General features: G+C 40.5%; 1 protein-coding gene across 20 annotated transcripts in view; it reads left to right on the forward strand.

The window, feature by feature from the left end:
• Window positions 1–22105, forward strand: part of ANO4 (anoctamin 4) — a 433316-nt gene that overhangs the window by 233073 nt on the left and 178138 nt on the right. For 19 of the 20 annotated variants that reach the window (XR_009494400.1, XM_024991748.2, XM_024991754.1 and 16 more), the window contains 2 exons: window positions 11581–11717; window positions 16648–16806. Coding sequence is in view for 19 of the 20 variants with exons in the window: in XM_024991748.2 (XP_024847516.1) it covers window positions 11581–11717; window positions 16648–16806 (296 nt within the window). In the remaining variant the exon portion in view is untranslated. The remainder of the gene's footprint in view (window positions 1–11580; window positions 11718–16647; window positions 16807–22105) is intronic. The other variant, XM_024991744.2, reaches the window with a different exon arrangement.

Here is a 22105-nt window from a genome sequence, read left to right on the forward strand (position 1 = left end):
TTCCAATGTTTGAGAATTTAATCTGTTTATTTTCTTGTTTAAAAAGCAAAGTTTTATGCTAAGTAGGTCTGGGAAGCTACCCACACAGTCTGGGGCATCTCTGGTGAGAATGATTTCGGCCATTTATCTACCTTCAGTCTCTAACTAGAGATTCCAAATACAATTCAGATGTCTAACCAGGTCATTGAAATTTCTGAGTCTAAAATCACATAGTGTGGTTATTCAAGGGACTGTGCCTTAGATGATTATTTATAGAAATCTTTGAGAGACTGACATATAAAAAATGTAAAAAAAAATATAGGATTTGAACATCAGTAAAACTCATTGTCTACTACAAACATATTAATTGGGATTAACAGGATAATGGAAATATTTCACTGTTTCTTAGGATTTTGTGGACATTTTTGTATGATTTGTATGATCTTCAAGATTGGGCTAGAACACTCTGTGTGTGTGTGTGTGTGTGTGTGTGTGTGTGTGTGTGTGTGCATACACACAGGTTTCAAATATTTCTTCAGTGTCTTAGCAGCCATTATGGTAAGTGCGCTCCCTTGACTCTCTCTTATCATTATTAAAATGGCCATAAGTAATAGTAGATACTATTGTCTTCATTTTAAAAGTGCATATACATCCCGAGGCTATACGATTAATATATGATAGAGTCAGTATTTCCTTGTGTGTCAGCCCTTGTTGTGCTAAATAAAAAGTGAAATACTAATGATTAGGAAAAAGTGAACTACTTTGGATTTTTACAGTTTTATTCTTGTGTTACATCTTGATGCAAGAATTCCTTCACCATGCTTCTGTGTTGTAACATACATTTACAAATTTTCCTGTCGCTTATGCCCTAAGTATAGCTTCATCTGTTCAAAACAAGATGTCTCAGAGTGGCTAACCATCCATAAGTTGTTTTTCAACTTCCCTCATATCAGATGTATGGCTTATAAGGAAGGAAAGACTTATTTTATCCATCCTTTCTTGTATCCATCTCACCTGTCATATGCCAGCCACTGTGCTAGGCAGAATACTTTAAAGCAGTGGTGAACCTTTTTGGTGCACAGTTCAAGTCAGGAAAAATTTTGTCTTATTCAAAATGAAAGCAACCTAGTTACTTTGTAGTAGGAAAGCATTTATATTTGGTGGTCTAATGTAAAGGGATATTTGTTTTGAGTGTGTATTTTTTCATTGATGTTATTTTTCCCTCCCTTTTTATTCTCGCCATTCATTCCCCATCCCAACATAGCAGCCAAGTCCCTTGTTTCAACAGTTCTGTGTTACCTAAATTTCCTGCCTTTTGGTATCTGAAAGCCTGAGATTCTAAGTGCTTGATGCTTAGGTAGGTGGAGAGGGAAGGAGAGAGGAAGGGGGGGAGGAGGCAGAGAGAGGAGATGAGATCCTGCAGAAGCAGCATGGCGTCTTGCAGGCAGGTGGGAGGAGAGAGAATGCTGTGTTGGGTGCCTTGGGCGACTGCGTGGGCCACCTGAACTGCCAACCATGACTGAGACTCTCCAGCCTGAGGAGGAACAGATCCTTCAGTGATCAGGGAATTCGGAGGCTCTGGGAAAGCAGGAGTCTCATTGTCCCGTTTCTTTGTCATATACCTGGTACCTTGAGCAGAGTGTGGAGTGCGGGTCTTGCTGTTCAGTTGCTAAGTCATGTCCAACTCTTTGCAACCCCATGGACTGCAGCACCCCAGGCTCGTCTGTCCTTTCCTCTCTCTCCTGGAGTTGGCTCAGACTCATGTCCACTGAGTCGATGATGTTATCTATCTCATCTTCTGCTGCCCCCTTGCTCAGTCAGTTTTGTTAACGCCTTAGTGACTGAATTCCACTGTAGACTCGCAAAGGGGGCAGCTCAGCAGTAGCCAGTATGGCATGGAGACCTGAGTCATCCCAGTAGATGTTCTGCCGTTTATAAAACCTCTGGAACCTTTGTGCGGTTCTGGATATCTGAGGGTGAGGCATGGGAATGCCAGCAGTGACTGAAATGAAGCTGTCCATTGCAGACGGGTTCTTTGAATTCTCAGATGGGAAACCCATGGATATAGAAGACCAACACTATACAGACTCTGGGGACTCTTAAGTGGCATTCATACCCGGCAGACTTGATTGTGATATAATCCATTAGATTCTAATCTACTTGGGAGGGAAAGAGAGCAAATAGCAAAGTGTTTGGAAGGAGAACTGGGGGGCTTTAAGGATTATTGGGTGATTGTTATGCTGTGAAGTGAAGTGGAAGTCACTTAGTCATGTCGGACTCTTTGCAACCCCATGGACTATACAGCCCATGGAATTCTCCAGGCCAGAATACTGGAGTGGGTAGCCTTTCCCTTCTCCAGGGGATCTTCCCAACCCAGGGACTGAACCCAGATCTTCCACATTGTCGGAGGATTCTTTACCAGCTGAGCCACCAGGGAAGCCCAAGAAGACTGGAGTGGGTAGCCTATCCCTTCTCCAGTGGATCTTCCCAACCCAGGAATGGAACCTAGGTTTCCTGCATCGCAGGCAGATTCTTTACAGCTGAGCTACCAGGGAAGACCGTTATGCCTGCAGTGTCCCTGTGCAGTCATAAAGCTGTTCTTATTGGTGATGCTCTTGCTCTGTGGGTGAGGAGACTGAGTCATTTCTCAGTGACATCCAGTGAGTCATTCTCAATCCACTTTCTTGAACCCTGATTTACCATTGTATTTTTAATTCATATGGCCATGCTGTTGCAAAGGGGAAGATGAGGGAGAGGAAGGAACTGATAGCCATTAGACATCAAGTAAGGCAACTACCTGTATTATTTTGTTTAGTCCTAAACTCTTTTTGCCCTAATTTCCATATCAGTGAAAGGGAGGTAGTTATAGATGATCTATGCAAAGCCCTTAGTGCTTGGCACACAGTAAGCACTATGGACTTACTGGTGGCCACCTTGTCTTCATTCCTTGCAACAGTCCTCTCTGGTACATTGTATTATTCCCACTTAAATTAAAGCTTGAACAAGTTACAGAATCCAGTCGAATAGTAAGTGGGAGGACTAGTGTTTGAACTCAGGCTTGTCTAAATCCAAAGCTCATGTTCTTTCCAGAGAAGGGGCAGTTATGGTCAGTAGACTTTAGGATTTTTAATGCAGAACAACACTGACCTTGTTTCTAGTTGTGAAAAGGGAACCATGGCTATTGAGCAAAGCTTGGATTAGGTACACAGTTCTCTAAATAGCACTTGCAGGGTTGAAAGAGGTGCCATCATTAGACTCCTTATTATAGAATGACCAAAGTGTCTGTCTATTCTTTAGAATGGAGTAGCTGCGTGAAGAGCTCTTCGTAAGAAGCATGCTGTCTTGGGAGCAGCTTAATGATCTTGGCCCCATTACAGAGCGTACTGTGGGTACCCCATGCTGTCGTGTATGCTCTGTTTTAAAAACGGTATCTTTACAAAGCCAGGAAATGCCAATGGAAAAAAATTTAATAACCACACATTAAAAAAAAATCTCATGACTTGTGTTCTTGTTGTTTTTTTTTTTTTAAGACATTGTGAATCTTAAAGTATTTCAAGTAAATTTTTCAGGCAGAAAAAAAAAAAATGCCAGCTCTCAGATCTATAACTGTTAGGACTCCAGCTTTCTTATCCCAGTTTTTGTTTGGGGAGGTGTTAACATACCCGTTTAATTGTTGCCCAATACACTGGTGGAGGTATCCAAACTTTTTAAAGCTGCAGAATCTATTATTTTTGTCCCTGCTGCTGCTGCTGCTAAGTCGCTTCAGTCGTGTCCGACTCTGTGCGACCCCATAGACAGCAGCCCACCAGGCTCCCCCGTCCCTGGGATTCTCTAGGCAAGAACACTGGAGTGGGTTGCCATTTCCTTCTCCAATGCATGAAAGTGAAAAGTGAAAGTGAAGTCGCTCAGTCGTGTCCGACCCTCAGCGACCCCATGGACTGCAGCCTACCAGGATCCTCTGTCCATGGGATTTTCCAGGCAAGAGTACTGGAGTGGGGTGCCATTTTGTCCCTAATATATTTTTACGTATATCATCAGTGTTTAGGACAGATAACTGAGCTATTTGGAGTTGGTGGGGGGTAAAAGGTGTAGGACTTCCCCACTCAGTTTCCTTTTTGCCCCTTCCATGGCCCCTGAAGTTCTTCCAAAGAATCCTGGGATTCCAGGGAACACACTTTGAAAACCACTGGCCTATTAGAAAGGAATAAAGCCAGCTAAGGAAGGATTTATGTCTTTTCCAATTATCTATTTTAAATATTCTAAATTAGACCCTCTTCTTCTTGGTTTACCAGGTAGCCTCTGCCTTAGGGCTGTTATCAAAATCATTTGAAGAGTAATGAACATCTAGAGGATCCTAGGCTTACTAGTGCCATATAAATGCAAAGCAGTGTTTGGTTTTTAAAATTCCAGTGGCTCAAAGCTGTGTGTGCTGCTGTGTGTGTTCCTGGATTTTTAAAAGCATTTAATTTGATCTATTCGTTAAATTTTTAAAAGCGTCAGATTTGTCAGGGTACAGCTGTGAAGTCTAGCTTGATTCAGATCAGTGTTAAAATTGTGACAAGATAATTGTTTGCTGGTGAAATGACTTCCTGTTCTTGAAAACCAAACAGGATTTAAGAAGAGTAGAATGCCTTCCACAAAAACAAGGAGCTGGCTGGAAATAGCCTGCATTTGGGAGTCAGAACTGGGTTGGAATTCATCTCTGTCACTTATGAGCTGTGTGAGCATACTTAGCATCTTTGAACCTGGCTTCTTTCTCGTATTAACCTGTCCTGCAAGGTGTTCTGAAGATTGAAGGAGAAAACAGACCTCACAATTCTTCATACACAGTCAGCTCTGAATAAACTGTAGTCCCTTCCCACTTCCTTCCTATTTGACCTCTGAATTCAAGAGAAAAACACATTCTTGCAGGTAATGGCACTGAGGTAGTTAGAATAAGGGGGAAAAAAAGCAATTGATATAATCTTAAGCTAGCTTTTATTTATTTTAAAGTGGGCATTGAGCACCTCCTATTTGCTAGCCCTTGTGTCAAGTTTGGAGCCATCTTGGGCCTTCATCTGAAAGGGACTCTAGATGTATAGATGAGCTGGTTATAAAACAGCCAGGTCAGTGTTCAAACTGAGACATGAACAATTTTTTTTTTTATTATTCTAAATTATTCCTGGAGGTGTCCTTTTTTAAATTTTCTAATGAGGCTATGAGGTCAGTATATAATACCTTCAGAACTCTGAGTATCAGATGTAATCATTTGGAACTCAGGATAAAAATATCAATAGTATAATGAACTGACACTCTGCAGAACAAATATAGAAACTCAGATTATATTGCACACAGCCCTTTCATGTCTTCTTCAGTGACCTATAATTTCACTGTATTTTCTCTGCCTCAGAAAGTGCCAAGATTAAAGAACTATAATGCCGAAGTGAGGTTTTATTTATTTATTTTTTTTGAAAGAGCTGTGAGTTGAACTCTTTGATTTTTTTGGTATTTATTTTTTACTCTCTTTTAGATTGTTTCTAACAGTCTAAAATAAACATTTGCTGTGTTTTTCCAATTGCCTTTATAGCATTGATTCCTCAAGTTCATCCTCTTGTCTGGAAGTATGAGGCTTTCTACTTATGTCTTGGTCATGTTTATACCTTCAGCACCTAAGCTCAGTGTTGGTTCAGTGAGCAAGTGGCAGAAGATAAGCAATTCATTTCTTTGTTTTAGCCCTTGCCATATGTTTGCAGTCTCTTTTCCCAAGAGAGTTGAGCTAATATACAAAATTATTTTCACTGAAAGAATATTTGAAATAATTGCAAATATTTGATAGTAGATTTAGTACCACTGTGGCAAATTTGCCCTCCCATCACATGAGGGAGGTCAGGATCTCCGTGCTTCCTGGTCCTTTGCCTTCTCTGATCTGCTTCCTTTCTGGGAGAGTAGAACAAGCCAACCCTCAGAAATCTTTCTCCCTGTTGCCTCTCTCCTCTGCTTGACTCAGAGTCAGTAGCTGATTTTTGGTCTCCCAGGCAATTTCAGTTTCTTGGCCCTTGTTTAGTTGTTCAATGTGAGTCCCTGCTGTTAGTTCCTGGGTCTCTTTAGGGTAAGTGGCTGCTTCTTGTGAGAGAGTCATTTGGGTATCTTCCTGCTTTCCCAAATATGTGGTATCCATATGCCAGAACCCATGTTACCTGCCCAGTTGTGTTCACAGGGCCCTTCCTGAGTCTGTATGCAATGCAGGTCCATATTTAATTAGAATAGAATTTTTGCATTCCCTCTCTCTCTTTTCTCCCTCCCCCTCCCTTCATCCATCTCTCCCTCCTTCTCCCTCTCATTCCCTCCCTTCCTCCCTCCCTCCTTCTCCCTCTCATTCCCTCCCTTCCTCCCTCTCTCATCATTCTTAATTGACTCCTCAGAACATTTGGCTCTCTTTCTTATTTAATGAGCCTAATCACAGAGTTCAACCAGGCAGATAATTATCAAACATTTCTTAATTTGAGAAACAATGTATGAGGGAGGCGATGGGATGTATTAACAAGTGACCTTGTTTGGATGAAGAGGAGCTTTGTCACGTCTGTCCCAAAGGAGGAAGAGGTCCTGCTTCCACCTCGGCTGGACCAGGAGCTCTTGGAGGGCAGGGGTCCTGCCTGTTGTGTCCGGTACTTGAACCCCGGTTTCTGGTCAGCGTAGGTTTCGATAAATACTTATTGAATGAGTAGATTTCTAAAAATTGGTTAACTTCACAGTTGGAGGATATTTTCTTTAAAAAAAAAAATGAAAGTTTCCATTAAAGGGCATTGTACTTAGTTCCTCAAAATTGTGTTGCAGTTAAAGCGGATCTATCAGTGACCATCTATCAGTGGTGAACTACTGATGAAGGTCACGTTTCTTCTGTCTTCTGTGGAGTGTTTACATGGCTTCTCTGATGACTCAGATGGTAAAGAATCCACCTGCAATGTGGGAGACCTGGGTTTGATCCCTAGGTTGGGAGGATCCCCTGGAGAAGGGAACGCCTACTCACTCCAGTATTCTGGCCTGGGGAATTCCATGGACAGAGGAGCCTGGCAGGCTACAGTCCAGGGGGTCGCAGAGAGTTGGACACAATTTAGCAACTTTCACTTTCACAGTTGGAGGTTGTTTTCTTTAAAAGAATGAAAGTTCCTATCAAAGGAGATTGTACTTTGTTCCTAGAACTTACATTGTAGTTAAAGCGGCTCTATCAGTGACAATGGTGAAATACTGATGAAGGACATATGTTTCTTCTGTCTTCTGTGGAGTGTTTACATGTTCTGCAGTCTTACTGATCATGTGTTTAGCTGAGCGTTTTCTGACACTTCAGCGTTTCTTATCTTGGCTGAAGCTCTTGAAATACTGGCAGGTGATAATGGTGCCTTCGTATCACTCATTCTCTAAAAACAGAGACGTACTGATTTCCCTTGAGCACTCAGGTAACACCAGTCCCGTAATATTAATAGCTTCCAGACAGTAATTCTGATGGGCAGCAGTAGGAAAGCAAAGGGCTTCTCTCCCTTTCCCCAAATTAACTGGTCCCTCTGGAATAAAATAGTTGGACCTTTAATGCAAAGCAGAACCTCTCAACCTCAGCACATTAACATCTGGGCTGGAGAACTCCCTATAAGGGCTGTTCTGTGCATTGTAAGATGTTTAGCAACATCCCTGGATTCTTCCCACTAGATACGACTGGCACCACCCTGTGAGAACAAATTCCTCCTAGACCATACGAGATGCCTTCAGGGTGACAGTTTGGGGCCAGTTGAGAATCATAGATGTCAAAAGCTTTCTTGAACAGATTGTGCCAACACCAGAAGGTGATACTGGTGGAAGATAATCTGGTAATTTTCTATCTTGGCAAAAGCATAGGATGAATGAATGAATATTCAAGAGTTTCTCCCCAATGAGGGCCAGTCACCATGACAAGAATCTCAGTGTCTGTCGTCTTTAGCTTCCCTCTCTCTCTTACATCTCATCCCAGTCCATCCCTCTGAACAACCACTCCAGCTTGTAAATGCGTCCTCTGCCTTTTTGTATTGGTAACGCTAAAGTGCTGACTTAAGGTCCCAGAGTCTAAAACTGACAAACCCAACATTTCTCATGGATTTGCCATATGTCAGCCACCCTGCTGACATATGCAAATATATCTCACATAATCTTCTTAGTCACCCTTAGAGAAGGTTTCTATACCTGTCTCACCAGTGAGGAAATGGGAGCACAAATTCACACAGCTAAGGGGTGGAGTTTGAAATAGTAATCAGGTCTTCCCGTGTTAAAAGAATATTTTGACCCTATTCAGATATAACCAGTAGAAAGTCATCATTATCTCCTTGAAAATTTAATCAATATCTACTTGAAATGATGGAGCTCCTAGCTTGTAACAGTTGCATTAGGAGAAACATATATGCATGGTCCCAGAGTCATAGAACGGTGAAGAAAAGTACTCTCACACATCATAAGACAGTGACCGCTTTGAGGTCATTCTGTGTGGGTGCATGCAAAGTCGCTTCAGTCATGTTCAACTCTTTGCTACCCCATGGACTGTAGCCTGGCAGGCTCCTCTGTCCCTGGGATTCTCTAGACAAGAATACTGGAGTGGGTTGCTGTGCCCTCCTCCAGGGGATTTTCCCAACCCAGGGATTAAACTTGGCTCACTTATGTTTCATCTCCTACACTGGCTGTTATTCAAAAAAAATGAGTTGAGGACTTATTCCTTGCCTGGATCTCTGTATACTAGTCAACACAGACAGGCTCCCTGTTCTTTTGGAACTTAAGTTCTAATAGGGTAGACATCCAACATTTAAGAAAACAAATGAATAAATAATTCAGACTGTGATACATGCTGGGAAGGAAATGAGCAGAGAGAAGAGATGGAGGGTACCTGGGTGAAGGGCAGCTTCTTTACATAGGGTGGTCAGGGAAGTGGTCTTTGACCTTGACACCTCCCACAACATACTGTGCTTCCTCAAAAATGTCAGTGCTTCTACTTGAGCACCTGGTCCAGTGTAGATGCTCTTAAGCCTTGGTTGTATGAAAAGACCTTGATGTTTTTCATTTGTAGCCTCAATAAGTGTATTAGTTCCTTTTTTTTTTTTTTTTTTTTTTTGCTGCTGTAACAAATTACCACAAACTTAGTAACTTGAAACAGCACAGATTTCTTATCTTACAGTTCTGAAGGTCAGACATCTTCAAGGTGTCAGCAAGACTGTGTTCCTTCTAGAGGTTCTGGGGGAGAATCTGCTTTCTTGCCTTTTCTATCTTCTAGGGCCACCCCTGCATTCCTTGACTTGTGACCTTGTCCTCTATTGTCAAACTCAGCAGCATCCTATCTTCCCGTGTCTTTATCTCATTCTGACCTTCCTGTCTCTCTTGTAATTACATGGTCCTATCCATATAATCCTGGATAATCTCCCAGGATTTTTAATTTAATATTAATTTAATCTTAATGATTTAAGATCCTTGACTTAATTGCATCTATGAAGTCCCTTTTCCCATATAACTTTATACAGTCATTCATTCCAGGGATTGGTCACCTTTGGGGTCCATAATTCAGCCTGCTACAGTAAGCAGTAAATGTTCATTTTATTCCTGTGTCAATTTTATTTTACAGATAAAAAACTTGCAGTTAAACGAATTGCCCAAAATCACACACTTGGATCCTGGTCACCCCATTACACTCTTGTTCTTCATATCACTCACCACACTTCACATTTCTTTATTTTTTTTGTTATTACCAAAAGAGCAGGAAGACTCATCACTTTTATTCACCAAGATTCAGTCACCACACATCTCTGCCTGGCACAGTGTGCACACCTCTAAAATTTTTTTGGATGAAAGAATGGATACTCTTTCATATGCTTGTGTAAATAGAACTCAGTCTTCTATGAATTATTGTAGTCAGCAGCTTCTGATAGGTTAAAAATCCTTAGTTATTTTTAAAGCATCAAAGAAAAAGTGAACTTCAATGTTGTTCTAAAATTTAAGTCAGTATAGAAGGGACCTCAAAAGCAAAAATAAGCAAATGAACTTAATTAAACTTAAAAACTTTTGCACAGCAAAGAAAACCATAAGCAAAATGAGAAGACAACTTATGAACTCAAAAGAGAATATTTGAAAATAATGTGACTGGCAAAAGCTTAGTTTCCAAAATATATGAACAGATTTATACAGGTCAATATCAAAACAAAAACAAAACAAAACGCAATCAAAAAATGGGTAGAAGACCTAAATAGACATTACTCTAAAGAAGACATACAGATGGCCAACAGGAACATGAAAAGATGTTCAACATTGCTAATTACTAGAGAATGCAAATCAGAACTACAATGCAGTATCACCTCACACTGGTGCAAATGTCCATCATCAAAAAATCTACAAACAATAAATGCTGGAGAGGGTGTGGAGTAACAAGAACCCTCCTCCCCTGTTGGTGAGAATGTAAGTAAGTGCAGCCACTATGAAGAACAGAATGGAGGTTCCTTAAGAAAACTAAAAGTTGTCATATGATCCAGTGATCCCACTCCTGGGCATCTATCCAGAAAAGACAAAAACTGTAATTTGAAGATACTCGCACCCAATGTTCATAGCAACCCTATTTGTAGTAGATAAGACATGGAAGCATTTAAATGAAAACAAAACATTTTTGTTTTTTGTATTCTCCAATATAAAATGAGATCTTAAGTTGCTGTACATATATACAATGGAATATTACTGAGCCTTCAGTTCAGTTCAGTTGCTCAGTCGTGTCTTACTGAGCCATAGAAACAAATTTGAACAAACAAGAACAAATTTGAGTCAGTTGTAGTCAGGTGGATGAACCTAGAGCCTATTATACAGAGTGAAGTAAGTCAGGAAGAGAAAAATGAATATTGTATATTAACACATATGTATGTGAGCTAGAAAAAATGATACTGATGAACCTGTTTGCAGGGCAGCGATAGAGATGCAGACGTAGAGAATCGACTTGCGGACACAGTGGGGAAAGGAGAGGGTGGAACGAATTGAGACAGTAGCACTGAAGCCCATATATACACTACCATGTATAAAACAGATAGCTAGTGGAAAGCTGCTGTACAGCAGAGGGAACTCAGCTTGGTGCTCTGTGATGACCGGGATTGAGGGGGAGCGGTGTGGGAAGGAGGCTTAAGAGGAAGGGAACATATGTATACTTACAGCAGATTGACATTGTTGTACATCAGGAACCAGCACAACCTTGTAAAGCCATTATCCTCCAATTAAAAATTTTAAAAAATATGCAAAATGAGTTCTTTGAAGTTTTAAAGAACCCATGCTAAACAACTATATGAAGGAAAGCTAAACAAAACAATACTTCCTGTTATCATGAAGACAAATTATATTTATATTGTGGAGATCCTTCACTTTACTTCACATTGTCTTTCACCTTGGCCTAATGGAGACACTATTTGGTTAAACACATTTTGCATTTGACGTCCATTTTTCTTAGGAAATAATATATCTGTCATTCAAGGTGTCATTGAAACCATGAAAAACTATGAAGCCAGAGGGAGATGTCTTTACTTTTAGTATTGCTTTTAAGATCCCAGATTCTTGACTTGACTTGTAATGTATTTACTTTGGTTCTAGTGGCCAAGGATGTCAATATTCTTTTTGATGAATTAGAAGCTGTCAACAGTCCTTGCAAAGATGACGACTCTCTCCTTCACCCTGGAAATCTTACCAGTACTTCAGATGATGCTAGCAGGTTGGAAGCCGGGGGAGAGGTAAGAGTATGCCATTTCATAAAAACAAAATTCTTGATCCAGGCCAGAACTGGAGAAGCATATTCCAGTGGATTGTTTAAAGTCATCTCATTGAACTGGGGGTTCCTGGGGGAAAAGAAGGGGTGAAGTCTTATATGCTTTTGAAAACCTCTGGGGGTCTAGCACATTTCAGGAATCTGAAATCTACTTAGCTCAAAACAGACTTTCAGTGGGTCATGCACTTCTCTTATACCTAAAGGCATTTAGCTTATACAAAGAAGATTTTTAAAAACACTCATCATTTTAAAATGATTTACATTTTAGGTATTGCTAAATAGTCAAAAGTTAGCTTTACAAGAATGGATTCCCTGTTGAAATCTCCCATGATGTGGAACAATGATGTAAAGTGGACCAGCTCTCGGTAGACTGTGTTGTCTGCAGCCTCTTTGAGTTCCCATTCGCCTCTGTAATCTGGAAACTAAGATTACAGAAACTCATTGCAATTATAAACAGACCATCTGTTCATGTGTTATTTTTTGGGGAAAAAAAGTATTTTGTTAAAAGCGTTCGCTATTGCTCAGCTGTGTCTCAGTGGAGTTTAATATCTTCTTTGTATATGCACTTTGTATATGGGTTTTCCTAGTGGCTCAGTTCCGGAGAAGGCAATGGCACCCCTCTCCAGTACTCTTGCCTGGAAAATCCCATGGACGGAGGAGCCTGGTAGGCTGCAGTCCATGGGGTCGCTAAGAGTCAGACACGACTGAGCGATTTGACTTTCACTTTTCAGTTTCACGCATTGGAGAAGGAAATGGCAACCCACTCCAGTATTCTTGCCTGGAGAATCTCAGGGACGGGGGAGCCTGGTGGGCTGCCGTCTATGGGGTCACACAGAGTCAGACACGACTAAAGTGACTTAGCAGCAGCAGCAGCAGTGGCTCAGTTCAGTTCAGTCGCCCAGTTGTGTCCAACTCTTTGTAATCCCATGGACTGCAGCACACCAGGCCTCCCTGTCCATCACCAACTCCCAGAGTTAACTCAAACTCATGTCCATTGAGTCAGTGATGTCATCCAAGCATCTCATCCTCTGTCATTTGCTTCTCCTCCTGCCTTCAATCTTTCCCAGCATCAGGATCTTTTCAGATGAGTCAGCTCTTCCCATCAGGTAGCCAAAGCATTGAAGTTTCAGCTTCGGCATCAGTCCTTCAAATGAATATTCAGGACTGATTTCCTTTAGGATGGACTGGTTGGATCTCCTTGCAGTCCAAGGGACTCTCAAGAGTCTTCTCCAACACCACAGTTCAAAAGCATCAATTCTTCAGCACTCAGCTTTCTTTATAGTCCAACTCTCAGATCCATACATGACTACTGGAAAATCCATAGCTTTGACTAGATGGACCTTTGTTGGCAAAGTAATGTGTCTGCTTTTTAACATGCTGTCTAGGTTGGTCATAGCTTTTCTTTCAAGGAGCAAGTGTCTTTTAATTTCATGGCTGCAGTCACCATCTGCAGTGATTCTGAAGCTCAGATGGTAGGTAAAGAATCTGCCTGCAATGCAGGGGACCCGGATTCTATCCCTGGGTCAGAAAGATCCCCTAGAGAAGGGAATGGCTACCCACTCCAGTATTCTTGCCTGGAGAATTCCAAGGACAGAGGAGCCTGGTAGGCTACAGTCCACGGGGTCACAAAGAGTTAGACGTGACTAAGCGACTGACACTTGTATATGCACTAGGTTTAGGTAATAGGAACACGGATCAGAGTCATTAATTTATTGTGTATTCTTAATGCTGTTGTTATTCCAGAAGCTGTTAGCCAGTGAAAGGATAACACTTTTGAGCAGGAAAAATTGTTTACTTCTATCAAACTTCCCAGACCTCTTTCTATAAACGCCATACACTACTTATCTGTGTGTGTGTGTGTTTTAAGAAAAAAACTCAGTCAGCATTAATTCACACAGAGACTTTGGATACCATAATATGACACAAAGTAAGGACCTTGAAAGGCACCTCACAAAGCAGCTAGTCTAATCCCCTTAATTTAGAGGTGATTGAACAGTCTCAGGGAGATTAGGGCTTTGCTAAACCTTCTCTTGAAGCCTCGGCTGGTTCTGCAGATAGATGGTAATGTGCTAAATCTACTGAATAGTTCCCTTGCCTGGCAGATGATTGCTAAGAAAGTGTTTATTTGGGTGGGCTTCTGAGCAGAAGCCAGAAATAGTGACGATTGATCATCAGTTATAAATACCTGCACAGGTATGAGACATGTTATTTCCATCTCTCCCAGCTGAGATTTTCCTTTTGGATGAGGTGGCATGCATGGCACTGCTGCAAGAATATGGACTCTAGCAATAGCCTTGGAGGTCTGGCATATTGTTTTTCTTCATACTGCTATGTAGAAACTGATATATACTGTGATCTCAAATTTTTTTGTGTTTACACTTACATTTGACCCTTGAATAATGTGGGTTTGAGTTATGTGGGTGCATCTATCTGTGGATGTTTTTCAGTAATAGATATTATAGTACTATATAGTATGTGGTTACAACCATAATGTGAAGAAACCATGGATATGAAGACCCTGCTCTGACTATAAGTTACAAGCAGGTTTAATCCTTGTGCTGTTTATAACTATATACACAAATATCACACAGAAAAATATTTGCTATGGTGGGCAAAAATGGTTGAGAGACACTGACTAAAAAGTATTTCTAAAACCATCAAACTACATGTAGTCTCATCCTTCTCCCCTACCAGATGGACTATCTTCCTGAATTTTTGCATTTTTTATTACCTTGCTCTAAAAATCATTTTACCGTGCATACATATGTAGCCTTCCAGAGAAGGCAATTGCAACCACTCTAGTACTCTTGCCTGGAAAATCCCATGGATGGAGGAGCCTGGTAGGCAGTTCATGGGGTCGCTACGAGTCAGACACGACTGAGCGACTTCACTTTCACTTTTCACTTTCATGCATTGGAGAAGGAAATGGCAACCCACTCCAGTGTTCTTGCCTAGAGAATCCCAGGGACGGGGGAGCCTGATGGGCTGCCGTCTATGGGGTCGCACAGAGTCGGATACGACTGAAGCAACTTAGCAGCAGCATATGTAGCCTTAAAAACTTATTTTACGTTGATTTTGTTTTGTGCTTTGTAAAAAATGATATCATGCTGTATAAAGTCTTCTGTGACTTTTCTTCTGTCAATGTTGTTTTTAAGATTTTGCTTACTATAAGATGTATCATTCGTTCTTTTTCCCTGCTGTATAATATTCTATATGACTATACAATTTATTTATGTTCACCTATTCATTGATATGTATTGATTCCCATTTAAAATTTTTTCTCTTATGAATAATGCTGCTGTGAACATTCATATACACATTTAATGGTTTGTCAGGAATTTATTAGGGTTATGTATGCCAATGTTCCTTCCAAGGAGTAAGCGTCTTTTAATTTCATGGCTGCAATCACCATCTGCAGTGATTTTGGAGCCCAAAAAAATAAAGTCTGACACTGTTTCCACTGTTTACCCATCTATTTCCCATGAAGTGATAGGACCAGATGCCATGATTTTAGTTTTCTGAATGTTGAGCTTTAAGCCAACTTTTTCACTCTCCTCTTTCATCAAGAGGCTTTTTAGTTCCTCTTCACTTTCTGCCATAAGGGTGGTGTCATCTGCATATCTGAGGTTATTGATACTTCTCCTGGAAATGTTGATTCCAGCTTGTGCTTCTTCCAGTCCAGTGTTTCTCATGATGTACTCTGCATAGAAGTTAAATAAGCAGGGTGACAATATACAGCCTTGACGTATTCCTTTTCCTATTTGGAACCAGTCTGTTGTTCCATGTCCAGTTCTAAGTGTTGCTTCCTGACCTCATACAGATTTCTCAAGAGGCAGGTCAGGTGGTCTGGTATTCCCATCTCTTCCAGAATTTTCCACAGTTGATTGTGATCCATAGAGTCAAAGGCTTTGGCATAGTCAATAAAGCAGAAATAGATGTTTTTCTGGAACTCTCTTGCTTTTTCGATGATCCAGAGGATGTTGGCAATTTGATCTCTGGTTCCTCTGCCTTTTCTAAAACCAGCTTGAACATCTGGAAGTTACTCCTTGGAAGGAAAGTTATGACCAATCTAGATAGCATATTCAAAAGCAGAGACGTTACTTTGCCAACAAAGGTCCATCTAGTCAAGGCTATGGTTTTTCCAGTGGTCATGTATGGATATGAGAGTTGGACTGTGAAGAAAGCTGAGTGCCTAAGAATTGATGGTTTTGAACTATGGTGTTGGAGAAGACCCTTGAGAGTCCTTTGGACTGCAAGGAGATCCAACCAGTCCATTCTAAAGGAGATCAGCCCTGGGATTTCTTTGGAGGGAATGATGCTAAAGCTGAAACTCCAGTACTTTGGCCACCTCATGTGAAGAGTTGACTCATTGGAAAAGACTCTGATGCTGGGAGGGATTGGGGGCAAGAGGAGAAGGGGATGACAGAGGATGAGATGGCTGGATGGCATCACTGACTCGATGGACGTGAGTCTCAGTGAACTCCAGAAGTTGGTGATGGACAGGGAGGCCTGGCGTGCTGCGATTCATGGGGTCGCAAAGAGTCGGACACGACTGAGCGACTGAACTGAACTGATGCCAAGTTCAGTTTTACATGATGATGTTAGTGTGTTTTCCAGTGTTAGTATATCAGTTTTCACTCTCACCTGTAGAATGTCAGTTGCTCCACATCCTTGGCAACTTTTGATATCATTGGGTATCTTTAAGTTTTGTTCATTAGACTGAATGCTTTTTCCGATTTTTATTTTGTGTTCTCTTGTTTACATTTTTCATTAATAAAAGTGTAATTTTGATAAAACACAAGGAACATTCATTTAGTTTGAGTTATTCTTTAACATTACTCAGTCAAGGCTCAGGGTTGAGTGTCTTAAACTGGTCCCTTTCTCTTTGTGTGCAGACAGTACCAGAAAAAAACAAATTAAATGGCCTTTACTTCAGAGACGGAAAATGTCGAATTGACTACATTCTTGTGTACAGAAAATCCAACCCCCAGATGGAAAAGAGAGAAGTATTTGAAAGAAATATTAGAGCAGAAGGATTACAAATGGAGAAAGAGGTAAATGGTTTGCCTGAATGAGAAAAGTATATATATTCGTCAGTTCATATCAAGAGACAATTTAAAAAATAAGCAGTTAGTAGAGTAACTGAATGTTTCATTTTCTGAGGCTTTGCCAATCTGCAGTGTATGGAGAATTTTCCTTCAGTTAGACTCTGCAATTTGCCTTTGAGAGCATTTTAATATCCAAAGATTTCATAAAAATCAAAATATTCCAATTAAATGGATTGTTTCAAAGTGTTATTTTACCTGACTTCCTACATCTGCTGCCTCTCTATGTTAACGGTGGGTTCTATTAGGTTCACCAAAACGTTCATTCAGGTTTTCCATACCATCTTACAGAAAGCCTGAATGAACTTTTTGGCCAACCCGATATTCGCATGGATTAAAAAAAAAAAACTTTGGATAAAATGCAATCAGCTGACCCTAGAGGCTCTTTTTACATCTCAGGAAACATCATCGGTTTGGGTATCCTCACACACTGGAAGAGACTGTCTGGCTGATTTGGCCAAAAACATCCGAGACTTACAAAGTGTTTCTGGTTTTAAGAGATGTTCAGGATGTTTTATCAGGTTCACAAACTCAAGGGTTACCTTATTAGTGTTTACTCTTCCCCCTTCCCTCCTCCTCCACAGGGGAAGTTTTGAAGAAGGTATAAGAGACCCAGCCAGGCCTCCGATAATAACCCACAATGGGACTGTTGTGCACCCAGAAACGCTGTGCACTTTTCTAGAACTTGGCCCTGTTTGCTGGATTACATAACTCCCCTCACATTTTCCCTAAACACTGTGCACAGCTTCTGGAGTTTTTCATAGTCAAGAAGAACATGTTGCAATTAAAAGTGTTTGCTTCTGCTGCTTCTCTTCAAGGCTGAAGGATGGATCTTTGAAGCCAGGCATCCCTGTTTTCTTTGTATGGGAAGGGTTGCATGCTGTTCCTGGGACTCTTCTGATAAATAGGGTTTTTTCGGTTCTGTTTGACTAGCCTCAACCCTGGAGCATTTACAAAATAGAAGCAGTGTTTTTCTGGAATGTCTCCAAAAAGAGAATTAGAAAAACGGTGAGATGAGTATGGCCTTAAGGGAACAGGTTCTCATTCTCAGGAAAGTGGAAGCAGATTGCTCAAAAGACTGCTTTAGTTGGAGTTTCCCCTGGAGCAACAAACAGAGTTAAATATGTTGCTTTTTCCATTTTTGTGGGATTCTGGAAAATCTTTCCTATATCCACTGGAATATACATTTGATAAACCTTGTTCTTTAGATAAGTTGTATGTTGGTATCCAGTAGACAGTTGTGTATTCTATTCTTAACATTAATAGTGCATTAATATTTTATCCCTAAAAATCATTTCTTCATGTTTTATTCTCAGTTTCAGAATTTTTATATAAAAAAATCAAAGATCTGAATTGCCGCCTGATCTAATGAAAATCCTTCCTGTGATCCATTCTGACTCTGTCAAAGTTTTGATTCCTGTTAAAACTAAGTAGCTTTGTTCAGTTAATGAAAGATTTATATTTTAAGCTTCATCAATGTTCTCTCCATTTCTGGGGCTTCTTTTGTGTAGGTCTTTTCAGTGTCATTTCATGACTTTGAAAAGTTAAAACTCAAAAAGCCTTATACTTTTACAAATAATGTACATTACTAAAGAGTTGACAGCTCTCCCGTACGTTTCCTGGAAGTCTTCTGTACTGCAATATTCAGCTGCCAGAATTAGAGTGGGTAGCTAAGGAAGGTTTCTCTGCCTTCTAATGGGAACTTTTGCTGTGCAGTCCAGAGTTGACAAGAGTATGTTAGATGGATGGCTCATATGATTTTAGTGGCTTACAATAATTTTGTTTGGTTCTAATTTTTAGAAATTTTAATAGCTAGGTATTTATTTTAATTATGGAAATAATAGCAATTGGGAAGAGTGATATCACCATCTGGCAGACTTCATTCAGCACTTATCTAATGAACACATAAAGAAGTTGTGGTACATATGCACAATGGAATATTACTCAGCCATAGAAAGGAATGAATTTGAGTCAGTTCTAGTGAGGTGGATGAACCTAGAGCCTGTTATACAGAGTGAAGCAAATCAAAAAGAGAAGAACAAATATGGTATATTAATGCATATATATGGAATCTAGGAAAACAGTACTGATGAACCTATTTGCCGGGCAGCAATAGAGATGCAGACGTAGAGAACACACTTGTGGACACAGAGGGGGAAGGAGAGGGTGGGAGGAGTTGAGAGAGTAGCATGGAAACATATATATTACCATATGCAAAATAGATAGCCGGTGGGAATTAGCTGTGTGATGCAGAGAGCGCAATCTGGTGCTGTCTTACAACCTAGAGGGGTGGGAGGGAAGTTCAAGAGAGAGGGGACATATGTATACCTATGACTGATTCATGTTGATGTATGGCAGAAACCAATATAATATTAAAAGCAATTATACTCTAATTAAAAAATAAACACTTATCTAAGCATCTCTTTCTCCTCTGTCCCCCAAAAGTTTTTCTCTGGGTGGCAGCTTCCCTGCAGTGTTCTTTCTACTACCAAAAGTTTGGTTTTCCTCTTTTTGGAAGCTTTTTCCTAAGCAGCTTCTCCCTGTGGCCCACACTCTGCATAAGCAGCACAGTTTGACTCTAAGTTCCATCTCCAAGCTCTGCTTTGTATTTTCATGGTCTCAGCCGGCTCAGCAGAAAAAGGGTCTCTGCAGGATCTTCCTTGCTTAGAGGCAGCAGGAAATTATAGCTAAATTAATTTTCCCTGTCATAATTAATTAAAATAAAATGTCCCTTGTATGAACAGCAAATCTGCATCTTTATTTTTTTTTAAAGAATTGCTTTTTATTAAACCATCAGAAGCATTTTTGAGCTTCCCAGGGGGCACAGTGGTAAAGAATCTACCTATCAGTGCAGGAGATGCAAGAGACGTGGGTTCAATCCCTGGGTCAGGAAGATCCCCTGGAGGAGGGCATGGCAACCCACTCCAGCATTCTTGCCTGGAGAATCCTATGGACAGAGGAGCCTGGAGGGCTATAATCCATGGGGATCACAAAGAATTGAACATGACTGAGTGTATGCTTGCATGCAGAAGCACTTTTATTTAAATCAAGTATTCTCATAAACAACTGCAATAGAAAGCCAGCAATTTTAATAGCTATTTCAACTTCCAGAAGTTATTTCCACCTTTTATACATAAAACAAAGAATTTAGTTCAAGGTGAAAAAGAAAACCCAGGGGACTTCCTGTGAATCCATGTATACCTGAAATGATGAACACTGAATAAATTTTATGAATTATTAGTATCTTCTTCATTAGTTGTGTGTCATGATGTCCAATAATTACAGAAAATATCTCACAGACTTAGAAGCTTTTATGTCCAAATCAGCAAAGACGGGATCTCTAGTTGAAGTTTAAAGGGAGAATTCTCATCTCTTATAACATTGAGAATCATGAAACACAATCAGGAAATTCTTTGATTCATGATAAAAGCGAGGATCCAGTCAAATTTCATCTTTCTTGAAAATCTAACCCCCTACCTGTCCAGTCAATAAGTAAGTGCTTGCTTTAGCACCGTGGGTCTTTAACATTCTGTAACTCATCTCTCATTAGTTCAGAGAAAGCAATTGATAGCCAAGTTCCCAAATAAAATATCAAATCCAAGTGATTTTCTTCTCAAGTGTCTATTTAAAGAGACTCTCTTCTTTAAAGGTAAACTCATGTTTATAAACCCACATTTTCTATTTTAGTTTTTTTTTTCATTTTTAATTTTGTGTCCATCATTGACTCTTTGGTACCCATTTGAAATCAGTATCAATGAGGTTTATCTTTTCCTTTTTATAAGGGGTCAGGTTGTGGATGACTTTGGAATGTATGAGTACCAATTAGATTAAAGGAGCACCCTTCCTCTTTAGAATCATGCAGAACATAAGGGAAAACTCATATCATCAGGTGTTTACAAAATAACTGTAATTATATAAATCATACCATCTTGATGGTATCTTGATACCATCATAATTCACTCAACAAATACTTATTGCACATTCACTCTCTGCTAGGCACTATCTTAAGCACTAAGAACACAGTAGTGAATGAAACAGACAAAAAATTCCTGCCCTGTTGGAACTTGAGAGCAAAGTAAATAAGTAAATCTATGTAGAACAACAGTAAATGCTGAGAAAAAAGTAAAGCAGGAAGTGTTGAAAGGGGCTTATAATTTTATAAAAGTTAGTAAAGATGGCTGTCTCTCCCAGGGACCAAGAAAGCACATACAAAGGCCCTGAGGCAGGAGGATGCCCGGTGCATTTATGGAACAGGGCAGAGGCCAGTAGGACAGGAATTGACTGAGCAGGGTAGAGAATAGTGAGAAACTGTATCAGAGAGGCAATGGAACAGATGGCATCAGATCTTTGAGATCACTGGGCAACTTTAGTTTTTCTCAACATGACATGGAAAATCATTGGATGGTTTTGAGCCAAGGCATTATAAGATGTGGTTTCTGTTTTATTAGGGCCACTCGGGTTTAGGGAAGAAGCAGAGATGCCAATTAGGAGATTTGTTGCAAGAATCCAGGAAAGACGTGATGACAGCTTGGCTAAATGCACAGCAGAGGAGATGTTGAGAAGAGTAGTGAGTAGAGCCTGTGGGACTGCAGATAGATTGAATGAGTGATGTGAGAGAGGAGGCGGCACAGGTGATTCAGCTGTCTGTCGTACACTGTTCGTTTAAAGAGTTAGAAGAAAGGAATCACCATTTACAGGGAAGCAAAGGGAAGTGAGTCTCCTTGTAGATGTGTTAAGTTTGAGGTGTTCCGGTGGTGCAGATGTTGAGTAGGAGGGAAGATTGTGGAAGACAGGGAGAGATCTGGGCTGGAAATAGACTTTTGGATGATAGGAGTCAGCAGAGAGGAGCTAGAAGGAAACCTTGAGAGTGTGGTGTTCGGAGGGAAGTGTGTCAGGAGGGAAGGACAGTTGTGTCCACTGCTGCTGATGGAGTGAGTGAGATAAAGACTGAAAGTTAGTCATTGAATTTATCATCGTGGAAGGTTTTGGTGAGCTGGGCAAGAGAAGTTTCCACAGAGAGGTAGAAGTGAAAGTATGACTAAAGTATATTCAAGGAAAGAACGGGAGGAGAAAATGTGGAGAGAACAGATAAAAATAGCTCTTTGAGAGAGTTTCACTGTAAAAGGAAAGAGACTGGTGTAAGAGGTGGAGTCAGATCAGATCAGATCAGTCCCTCAGTCGTGTCCGACTCTTAGCGACTCCATGAATCGCAGCACACCAGGCCTCCCTGTCCATCACCAACTCCCAG

The sequence above is a fragment of the Bos taurus genome, chromosome 5, assembly GCF_002263795.3.
Source record: "Bos taurus isolate L1 Dominette 01449 registration number 42190680 breed Hereford chromosome 5, ARS-UCD2.0, whole genome shotgun sequence".
In the NCBI taxonomy this organism is placed as follows: Eukaryota; Metazoa; Chordata; class Mammalia; order Artiodactyla; family Bovidae; genus Bos; species Bos taurus.